The 10,507-nt window shown below is 40.0% G+C and overlaps 1 protein-coding gene across 2 annotated transcripts; it reads left to right on the top strand.

Moving 5' to 3' along the window:
• The first annotated feature begins 237 nt into the window (after positions 1 to 237).
• slc25a25a (solute carrier family 25 member 25a) lies at positions 238 to 10,502 on the top strand. Of its 2 annotated transcripts, none has more exons than XM_055011758.1 (10): positions 238 to 485; positions 3,324 to 3,450; positions 3,562 to 3,649; positions 3,739 to 3,850; positions 6,027 to 6,185; positions 7,140 to 7,292; positions 7,374 to 7,481; positions 7,565 to 7,732; positions 8,524 to 8,674; positions 9,476 to 10,502. In XM_055011758.1, the coding sequence occupies exons 1-10, from the start codon at positions 324 to 326 to the stop codon at positions 9,658 to 9,660; spliced, it is 1,413 nt and encodes a 470-aa protein (XP_054867733.1). In that variant the 5' UTR covers positions 238 to 323; the 3' UTR covers positions 9,661 to 10,502. The 2 variants fall into 2 exon arrangements, with proteins under 2 accessions (XP_054867733.1, XP_023117730.1); XM_023261962.3 differs by having other exon boundaries at positions 239 to 485; positions 9,473 to 10,502.
• Positions 10,503 to 10,507: the final 5 nt, after the last annotated feature.

The raw sequence follows: 10,507 nt of genomic DNA, 5'->3' as shown, positions 1-10,507 counted from the left end.
TTCATCTTTTCACATGCTGGATAAAAGGCGATACGGGATTGGTCAGTTGTCCTCTCCGTCTTTCACAAGAAGAAGGCGGGACAGAGCCGAGCCCATCATGGGCGGCCTCTACTATTGGTCAGTAGTAAAAATGACGTCTCTGTTCTCGGCGGGCGCACTGTGCAGCCAATGACGTGGTGTATTCCTGGAAGGGGCGGGGTCTCCTGACATTCTTTAGAAGCCGGCCGGCGTTTTCTCACCGGCATTTCAGTATTATCCCGTGAAGAGGCGACGCCGCCGTGTGCTATTTATTTATTTATTCTAGTTTCTTTTTTTAATTCATCATGCTCGGTCTGTGCCTTTACGTCCCCGTGTCCAACTCGGACCCGGTCGAAGTGGAATATTTCGAGTCTAACGGCCTTCCGTCGGAGCTCAAGTCGCTCTTTAACAAACTGAGCGTGTTCCTGCCGTCCCAGGAGTTTTCAAGCTACCAAAGATGGAGAAAGGTGAGCAAAAATCACCGGAACTTAACTGTTTCTAGCTTTATGTGTCACACTACAACCTACTTAGCGACTACAGTCACCTACTTATTTAGATACAATTAGTTTGCCTCAGTAAATCCTTTCTTTCCGGGCGCCGGAAAAGGATTAGCATTAGCTCGTAGAAAGCCTTACGGGTAGGCCGCAAAACTGAGCGGGTTCTGGAAAAGTCGCGGCGAGAGTTTAATTTTTAGATTTTTCTATACTTATTCTTTGCTATAATTGTACATACGATGTCGATTTAACATCCACTGCTTTGTGAAGTTATTACCAGTCGTTCACTTGTAAAAAATATGATTTTTTTGAAAACTTGAATGAACCCAGTCGTCTGTCATTCATTTCACATGGAAATCCCACCCGAAGAAGGAATGCATGCTTCTCCAGGGGAATTTTAAAGTGGCTGCATCGGCTTTTTTCATGCACAAGCAACCATATCCTCAATCAAAATTCATATGTAGGATTTTCACCACGAAGTCCAACTTGCAGATGCACAAAATGTGTTTTAAACTAATTTAATATGCATAGATTGAATATTTTTTTCTTTAATAGCACATTAATTTGGCCTCAAACTGTGTCTTAAACCGTAAATTTGGCCTCTAGAAGGCTATTTAAATATGCAAGTCACTCTAAAGTGCCCTGGGATGACTTATGTAGTGAATTGACACATGATAATTGAAATTTAAATGAAGACAAATGAATAAATAGTGTGCAGTTTTCTTTCAAACTTGTGTGCAGTTGAGCTACTGTGGCTACTTCTGTTAACTTTAAACTTTTATCTTTTCATTTAATCAATTTATGAGATATATTTGTAGTGTTTCATTTGCATGGAGTGCTTCTTTGCATTGTTTTCCCCACAACATGGTGACAATAAAGGCGTTGTCTTCTAATTTACAATTGAATGCACATTCCTGAAATCTGACAAATAACAAGCTTAACTTTTGTTCTGAATGATTGCGTCACCTGGACTGTGACTCATCTGTAATCAGATGGACAATGACCTGCTACCGACGTGTCTGATTATTCATTTCTGTCCCTCAGTGTGAGATTTATCAGTGAAAATGATTTGTTCATGTTGGTGTGAAGCCTTCAGGTTGCTTCCTGGACAAGCCAAAGCGCCTAATTTGCTGTGAGAAGATCAGCTGCACTGGTTTATGTCTTTGTTTATGTTGCTTCAGTCTTTTAGGAAAAGGGCAGCACAAGCCCCGACCTCGGTGTCCCTTCAGACAGGAATAGCAGAGTGTAAATTCCTGAAAGTGGTGGCTGGACATCCACATTGATGTGCAGGGAGTTTTAATGTGAGCTGCAGGGGAGAGCAGCAATGTTCCTGCAGAGTAGCGTTACACTGTGACCGTCACATGCCTTCGTCGTGGGCAGCAGGTCAGGTATCAGCGCTGGCCGGCAGGTTGGAGTTCAGCCAGTGTCCCCGGTCTGCTTTTAGCTCAGGAGGTTCAGGCCCAGACCGGATTATAAAACGTTTGGCGGGTCAAAAGACGTCGTGTGTCACTCAAGGAAGCCACCTTGGCTGCAGCTCGGCAAATGGGTCACGAGTGGTGTCCTCTGGGGTCTTTAAATACGAGCCGGGGGGCCACCTTGAAATCTCAAGTATCAAATTCAGAACTGGACTTTAGCTACCCTATTAGGCTAATCACTTGACAGACATTGGGTACATTTTGAACTGGCTGTACTTGTTTCATAAGCAACTGGATGTGTCGGTGCAGATGACACTTCTGCATGTTACAGCAGGATGTTATCGACACCTCAAACTGATGTTTCACACTGAAACTGTAATAAGTCACTGATTTAGCCTCAGTGAAGTGAAGTTCTAACTCCCCCAGTAACCTTCATTACTGTAAATCTCCTCGGCCTTCTTATCTGATATGAAAGACTGAATATCTTGTCTCACTGGCTGCATTTTATTCCTTGCAGAAAACCTTACAATAAACCACCCCAAATTAATTATTATTATTATTATTATTATTATTATTATTATTATTAATAATAATAATAATAATAAGAAGAAGAAGAAGAAGAAGAAAGAAAATTAATAAATTAAACTGAAAGAGTAAACAATAAACAAAAATAATTCTAATTAACAATAATAAAAGAAAAAGAAGAGAAAATTTATAAATTACGAAAACTCTGAGTAAACAATAAACAAGAAAATGATAATTCAAATTAATAATAATAAAGAAAGGAAGGAGAAAATTTAAAATAAAAAACCCTCAGTGTTTTTTTAATTTATTAAATTAAAATATTGTTTTGCAGGCCTAATTTGCCATGCAGGATAATGAAAACTGAACTGAACCATTTTTAAAATTAGAATTCTTAATGTATTACAATGAATGCGTTTTTGTTTTGTTTTTTTTGTTTTTTTGAAACTTTGAACAATAAAAACAAAAAATACTTAAACTCTTTGTTTTCATCATATTTTCAGGATGTAGTTTTTGTAGGTTTGGAAATAAGCAATGCAAAAACAGAGCTGTTTTCCTATTATTATTTTTATTATTATTAATGCTAGTTAGGGTTTTGAGTTTGTTTTATTTCTTTGCATTTTATATCATCTTTCCATGTCCTTACCCCATGGTGACCTGAATTTATTGAATCTTTTTGTTTGCTCATTTTTAAACTTCGCTATTTCATATTTCGTCAGACTGATTTTTCAGACTGAAACTGTGTCAAAACTGCACCAAGTCACTGGTTTGTCCTGGATAAAATGTACTTCTAACTACCTAATCTCCCCTGCTTTCTTATCTGATGTGAAACACTGCATATCTTGTCTGACTGGCTGCTTTTCATTCCTTGCAGAAAACCTTAAAAAGGGAAGAAAACGACTCTGACGGCCAGCTGGACTTCGAGGAGTTCGTTCACTATCTACAAGACTATGAGAAAGACCTGAAACTAGTGGTGAAGAGTCTCGACAAGAAGAATGCCGGTAGGAAACCGCGGCCTCGTGGTTTTTGCTTTGGTTTCACTTTGTGTCATCAGTGCAGCTGCAGTGTGAGAAATGTCCTCAAAACAAATGTGTTTTTTGTTTCCTTTTAAGGACGCGTCGATCCCAAAGAGTTCATCCAATCCCTTCGTGACCTCGGCGTGCATATCTCCCAGCAGCACGCCGAAAAAGCCCTGAAGAGGTAATTTAATTCATCCGTTTAATCCACTGGAATCTTGGATGTTTTTGTTTTTATAGGATTAAATATCTCACTTTTTTCCTTCTCTAAAGCATGGATAAGAATGGAATGATAACAATCAGCAGCAAAGACTGGAGCGACTACCCCATGGTGGAAAAGACCGAGAACATTCCCGAGATCATCCTGTACTGGAAACACTCCACGGTTAGTCCTTTTGTTCTGCACCGAAACCATAAATTCTGCCCAAAAGGGAAGTAATGTGGCTCGAACAGAGGAGCTCTTTCACTGTCAGAACCCAAGCAGGGAGATGAGGGGAAAAACACTCTTCTGTAACTTTTTTCATGCCCTATTTCAGGTGTGATAACTGTCCTGCTACGTCTGATAACGGTATCGCTCGGGGTGTTATTGCGCCTCGCTGCTGCCGCCTGGAATAAACGGGTCAGTTTGGAGTTGTGCGTCAGAAATTAAGCCCTATTAGGCCATGAAAGGAACTGGGTCCATTCATGGCAGGATTAAACTGGAGGGATTTACAGGCTGTTATGTAAAAGAGAGCAGCGGTCGGTCAGTCAGCCGCAGCAGGTGGACGTTAAAGGAATGTAGTACAGCTCCCACAGGATGAGTTTTATCTTACAAATATTTCCTGAGCAGGTGAAACGGGGTCGAGATTAGGGCTGAAGTTACTGCTTCTTCCCTGAAGGCCGAAGCGAATACTCGGATTAGATTAATGATGAAACCTAAACTGTTGGATCATTTCAAAAAGTCAGCTCTGCGGAAACGGGGTCGATGTCCAGGGTGCAGCCTGGCGAGCAGATATCATGAGGACGCCCTGCAATTAGAACGGGGCAATAAATGAACCGTTTCATTGACTCAGAGTTGTGCAATGATGATTCAAGAAGTAAAACATTTAGAAATGTTTGTCAGCTGCACTGAAATAGCCCTTTTTATGCTACAAAGTCTGAATTTCTGTCTTGTAATGTAGAAACTGAGACTAAAGTTAAAGAGGACAAGCGTTGATGCCGATCGTTACCTTCAACCGGATCTGATTATCCCGCTGTAATCAATTAAATCTCGACCTAGACTGAAAACGGAGCCGGTGTCTGCTGACCGTCACCCAGCTCGACCTTTCTGCTTTAAGCTTAACCCGCCGTCACACAAGACGGATGTCCAGAAGAGTCCACATGCGACGCTGACACTTTACTGACCAGCTGGATGTTTGGTTAAGAATAGAATCCTAGAGAACAGATGAAGAGGCATAAACAAAACGATAAATAGCATGCCCTTATTTAATGCTGAAAAGATTTACGTTACAGTTCAAAAGTTTGGAGTCACCCAGACATTTTCATGTTTGCCATGAAAAGTCACACTTTCATTCGAGTGCTAAGGAAAAGAAGCTCTGTCTCCATGAAGAAAAAAGTCATTTTGAGGAAACGGCCTTTAAAAATACAGGTTTTTAAAGTGCAAAAGTAGTTATTTGTCTGGAAACTCTTCAAATCGTGATTTATGTTGAAGTTGAGGTTGCAGCTAATGTGATTTTTATTTTATGCATTTATTTATTTATGATTAATCAGATTTTTCTTTTTAGATTTTTGATGTCGTGAAAACCTCAAACTAGCTAATATTTATGCTGTTTACTTAGTTTCTGAGCATTTTTGTGGCTTTATAGAGTCCAAAACAAGAGTGTGGAAAATCTATTTTTGGATTCATCTGATTTTTATTTATTTATTTTTTTTATATATTTTGGATGCCATATGAAAACCTCAAATTATACTTTTTTTTTTTTTAAAGGGGGAATTTTGGATATTTCCCTTTTCTGATTGCATTAATCAGAAAAAAAGTCAACCACTAGTAAAAAAAAAATCAATCTTGGGCACATTTTTACGACTAAAATATTCTGTAAATGAGGTTATGATTAAAATATTAACGAGCACCTCTGGAAAATCTCTTAAAAAATAGACGCGAATAAAACTATGAAGTTTGTAGATGCTGCTAAAGTGGAGATCATGAAGAAACCACTTATTTTGAGGAAATTGCATTTAAAAATATGGATTATATTTAAAACTGCACAAGCTAATTGATTAAAAAGTAGCAAAATAAATGCAAAAAATGTGTTTTTTGGGTGTTTTGTCTCCATTGGACTGAAAGAAATCCATTAAAATCATAAAAATCTTGGCATCTCATCTTATTAATTGTATCAATTTGACCTTTTATATTACCATCATTAAAATCAGAGCAAGAATATTAATCTTTTGAGTACAAATAGTCAAATTAACAAGGTAAAATGAACTTTAAATGTTACGAGTAGTAAAATAAATGTGTTTTCTGTAACTTCTTCCTGTGAGTTGAGTAGATTTTTGTGTCTAATGGTTTCTCTTTGTGGCAGATATTCGATGTGGGTGAGAACCTGATGGTACCGGATGAGTTCACCATGGAGGAGAAGCTGACTGGTATGTGGTGGAGGCATCTGGTTGCTGGTGGAGGAGCTGGAGCTGTTTCCAGAACCTGCACCGCCCCGCTGGACCGACTCAAAGTCATGATGCAGGTCAGAAAACCAAACCAAACCTCGATGAAACCGCTGCTCAGCCGGGGTGGGAATTATGTAAAGAATCTGCATTTTTAAGCTGTTTTTTTTTTTTTGTGTGTGTGTGTGTTGTGGGAACCAGAGCATGTGTTGTGGAAACTCATATGTTCTCAGTCAGGTGTTTTCTTGGACACTGAGGGGTGAAATCAGAGCAAGATTGAGTTTTTTTTGTAACTGTGGGTGACACAAGAGAGGAGAACGTTACCCAAGAGTTGCTTAAGAGTCGTAAAAAAAGTTAACGTTTAAAAACCGGTGTGTCAGAACTGGAGGCCGGAGTCCAGCAACCGTTCTGACAGTCGGCCAATCACAGCTCACGGTCGGCCGTCACACCCTCACCGCCCGGCATTCGTCAACGGGATGAAGGTCTACCTGTGATCACAATCGGGATCTGTGTCAACGGCCCTGATGTGCGTCAGTCGTCATCGACTTTCAGCCCCATCAATTAGCAACTACACTTATTTTCCTAGCAATTAATTAAACAGACCTGACCCAGTTGGATGCGATATAGTACCAAAAATAACCAGTTATCCCAGTTCCTGGTCACCCAGATAATTTCACACTTTTATCCATGTGCTAACATAACTACACAAGTGTTTTCTAATCATCAATGAGCCTTTCAACACCATTAGCTAACACAATGTAGCATTAGAACACAGGAGTGATGGTTGCTGGAAATGTTCCTCTGTACCTCTATGGAGATATTCCATTAAAAATCAGCTGTTTCCTGCTAGAATAGTCATTTACCACATTAACAATGTCTAGACTGGATTTATCATTCATTTCATGTTATCTTCACTGAAAATAAACTGCTTTTCTTTCAAAAATACGGACGTTTCTAACTTTTGAAGGGTAGTTTAAGTCTCCACGTTGCCTTATTGTAAATTTTTTGTGTGTGTGTTTTTCTTTCTTTGCCAGGTTTATGGCTCCAGAACCAACAACATGTGCATCATGACCGGGATGATGCAGATGATCAAAGAAGGCGGCATGAGGTCGCTGTGGAGAGGGAACGGCATCAACGTCATCAAAATCGCCCCCGAGTCGGCCCTCAAGTTCATGGCTTACGAGCAGGTAGGACTCCTCGCAGTGTTTTAGAAACAAACCGCCTCGTTCTCGATGTCATTCTGACTTAATTCTCCTTTAATCCTCCAGATCAAGCGTCTAATCGGCAGTGATAAGGAGACTCTGAGCATCTTGGAGCGATTCATTGCTGGATCTTTGGCCGGCGTTATCGCCCAGAGCACCATCTACCCCATGGAGGTGATTATCGCTTTAACTGGATCCGCTCCTCATCAGACGGCGTAAGGAATCCTGTTTTTAACTCGCTATCTTTACCCAACCAGGTGCTGAAAACCCGCCTGGCTCTCAGGAGGACCGGTCAGTACGCCGGCATCTCGGACTGCGCCAAGCAGATCTTCAGAAGGGAAGGACTGGGAGCGTTTTATAAAGGTTACATCCCGAACATGCTGGGAATCATCCCCTACGCCGGCATCGACCTGGCCGTGTACGAGGTGAGCACCAAAAAAAACCCTCCTTTTTGTCCTTTTTAAACAAACACACACATCACGATTACTTGAATAAGACACATAGTGTTGCACGTTTTTGGAAATGTTTTGTTTAACCCTCGTGTCATCCTGCGGGTCAAAATCGAGTTTGAAAATGTGGAAGTAAAAAAATATATCTTCAGTTAAACTTCTGATGTCCACATTTTCAACATTTTTGGACATTTTTGTACATTTTTTGGTGGAAAAAAGAAATATTAAAAATGTTTCTTAACCCTCCTGTTGTCCTCATTTACGGACACCAAAAAATATTGTTTCCTTGTCGGAAAAAAATTTAAAAATTCAGCAAAAAAATTCCCCAAATTTCAGAAAATTTGTAAAACCTTCAGGAAGAAAATTCCAATAATTCCTTAAAAGTTTCCCTTAAAAGTATTTTTTTTTTAATCCCCCGAATTTGGGCAGAAAATTCTTGTAAATATTTTTTAAAAAATAGTAAAAATCTTCAAAAAAAAAATCCTAAAAATATCTACAGTGATTACATATATATCAGTAAAACTTCTATTTTCTTTAAGAACATTCAGAAAAAAATCTACCAAAATCCAGCGAAATTCACAAAAATGTTGAAAATGTGGACATCAGAAGTTTCACTGTGAAAATAGATTTTTTTTTTTTTCTTCCCACATGTTCGAACTTTAAACCGGGTCAGTTTGACCCACAGGACGACACGAGGGTTAAAGACTTTATTAAATCAGAGTGTAGTTGTCGTTTTCTGACCTGTCGTCGTGTTTTTCTGCGTCCAGACTCTGAAGAACTCGTACCTGCAGCAGTTCGGCACCAACAGCTCCGACCCCGGCGTCTTGGTCCTGCTGGCCTGTGGCACCGTCTCCAGCACCTGTGGTCAGCTGGCCAGTTACCCGCTGGCTCTGGTCCGGACCCGCATGCAGGCTCAAGGTGAGGATGGATGCTTGATACGTTAATACTATAAAAGGCTTTGAGATTATCCCACAAACAACGCATTAAAAGCCACTTTATGGGCACAAACTGACCTGAAATATTCAACTAATATCAAATAGAGCCACAATTATTGACTGTTTGAATTGGTTTGACGATTTTTTTAAAGGAAAAAGTCTAATTGAAGCTTCTTAAATTAGAATTTTTGCTGTTACAGCACAATCTTGGGCTTAAGAAAACACAGATTTATGTTTTTTAACATTTTTTGACACTTTAAAGATCAAACTACTAATCAGTTAATCTGGCAAATAATCATTAGCTGCAGCTCTAATGAGCAAAAATTATGTTTATTGTCTGAAAAACCTTCAAATTCTAAATATGTTTAACTTAAAGCTGCAGCTAATATTTTTATTGAATGATCTGAATAATTGTGTTATTAATGGGCTAATTATTGTCTCTTTTGGCCATGTGAAAACATCAAACTAGCTCATTTTTGTTGTTTTTGTTCGATGGATTATAAATTTATATATTTGCACATATGCTAAAGTGCTAACAGGCTTGTTTTTGCTCATTTTTGTGGCTTTAAAGAGTCCCAAACAAGATTAAAAATCAGTTATTTGTCTGGAAAGTCTCTTTTTATTAATCTAAATGTTTGGGTTTTTTTTTATTTTGGATGCCATATAAAAACCTCAAACTAGCCTATATTTGTTGTCAAATTATGAATCGGCATCAACATATTTGCAGAGAATGTAATGATTGTGAGTGTAATTCTTGTGTTTCTTCTTGTGGTCTCTGCAGCAGCGATGGAGGGTTCCCAGCAGCAGGTGTCCATGAGCGCTTTGTTCAGACAGATCCTCCAGACCGAGGGTCCTACGGGTCTCTACCGGGGCCTCGCTCCAAACTTCCTGAAGGTGATCCCGGCCGTCAGCATCAGCTACGTGGTGTACGAACACCTGAAGACCCAGCTGGGGGTGACGTCGCGCTGAACGCCTCCCCCCTCACCCCTCCACCCATCAGGGCTCCGCTAGGAATCCCGGGACCCTCCGGAGGTTCAGGAGCCGCCTCATTCTGTGAATGTCAGCCGACGAAAGACGAGAAAGGCCGAAGAGGAGGAAGTAGTGGACTCTGTGAGCTCACCATCGCTGCTATTTATGTTTTTAGAGGGAGCTGAGGAATGTGAATCACGGACCAAATGTTTTCGGTTTGTTTTTTTTCTGCTCTTCTCGTGGTTTTGTTTGGTCGGTTTCGCTGCTGCTGGGAGAAGAGTAACCGGGCAGATTTAGCATTAATAATAATGAGAATAAGCTCCTGCCTTGAAGTGATTGTTTCCCCACTCATGAGAGGGTTTTTGCACTGGAGTTTGATTTCTCTCCACAACTTCCCCGTCCTGAATGAATGAATGAGTATTTATTCCCACCCGTCCTGTATTTATTTATCGTTTTTCTTTGAGAGGACGTGCAGGTTTGATTCACATGTGAAGAGCCAAAAAGAAATTGAGGGTGGGAATGGATGGACGCCAGAAAACAGCCTTAAGATGTACGAGACACTAAACGTCTGGTGTTGTGGACGCGGGTCGGTTTAGGATCGACGTTCTTGTTTCTTTTTTAAATGTTCACCTCAGGTTTAAGGGAGAGATTCTAGTTTAATTCACTGAAGTGTTGGAAAGCAAAGGGCTTCTGAGGAGGAGATGGGCGACACGATGCACTTTAATCAAAGCTCCGAGGAATCACTGTCGTATCATCACAGGGTTAAATTCTTTTCTAAAGAATTTTAGTAACGTTTTAATGGACCATTTTCATGCAAATAAATGCAAAGTTCTTGTACGAGATGAGC

The sequence above is a fragment of the Amphiprion ocellaris genome, chromosome 6 (genome assembly GCF_022539595.1).
Source record: "Amphiprion ocellaris isolate individual 3 ecotype Okinawa chromosome 6, ASM2253959v1, whole genome shotgun sequence".
Classification (NCBI taxonomy): domain Eukaryota; kingdom Metazoa; phylum Chordata; class Actinopteri; family Pomacentridae; genus Amphiprion; species Amphiprion ocellaris.
The sequence above is the reverse complement of the archived record's forward strand: the minus strand, read 5'-3'. Positions and strand labels throughout refer to the sequence as shown.

Excerpts from the sequence above, each read along its gene's own strand:
- slc25a25a (XM_023261962.3), top strand. The coding sequence starts at position 324 with ATGCTCGGTCTGTGCCTTTACGTCCCCGTGTCCAACTCGGACCCGGTC. Across the intron at positions 3,851-6,026 it reads TGTACTGGAAACACTCCACG|ATATTCGATGTGGGTGAGAA; the intron begins GTTAGTCCTTTT and ends TCTTTGTGGCAG. Across the intron at positions 7,293-7,373 it reads AGTTCATGGCTTACGAGCAG|ATCAAGCGTCTAATCGGCAG; the intron begins GTAGGACTCCTC and ends TTAATCCTCCAG.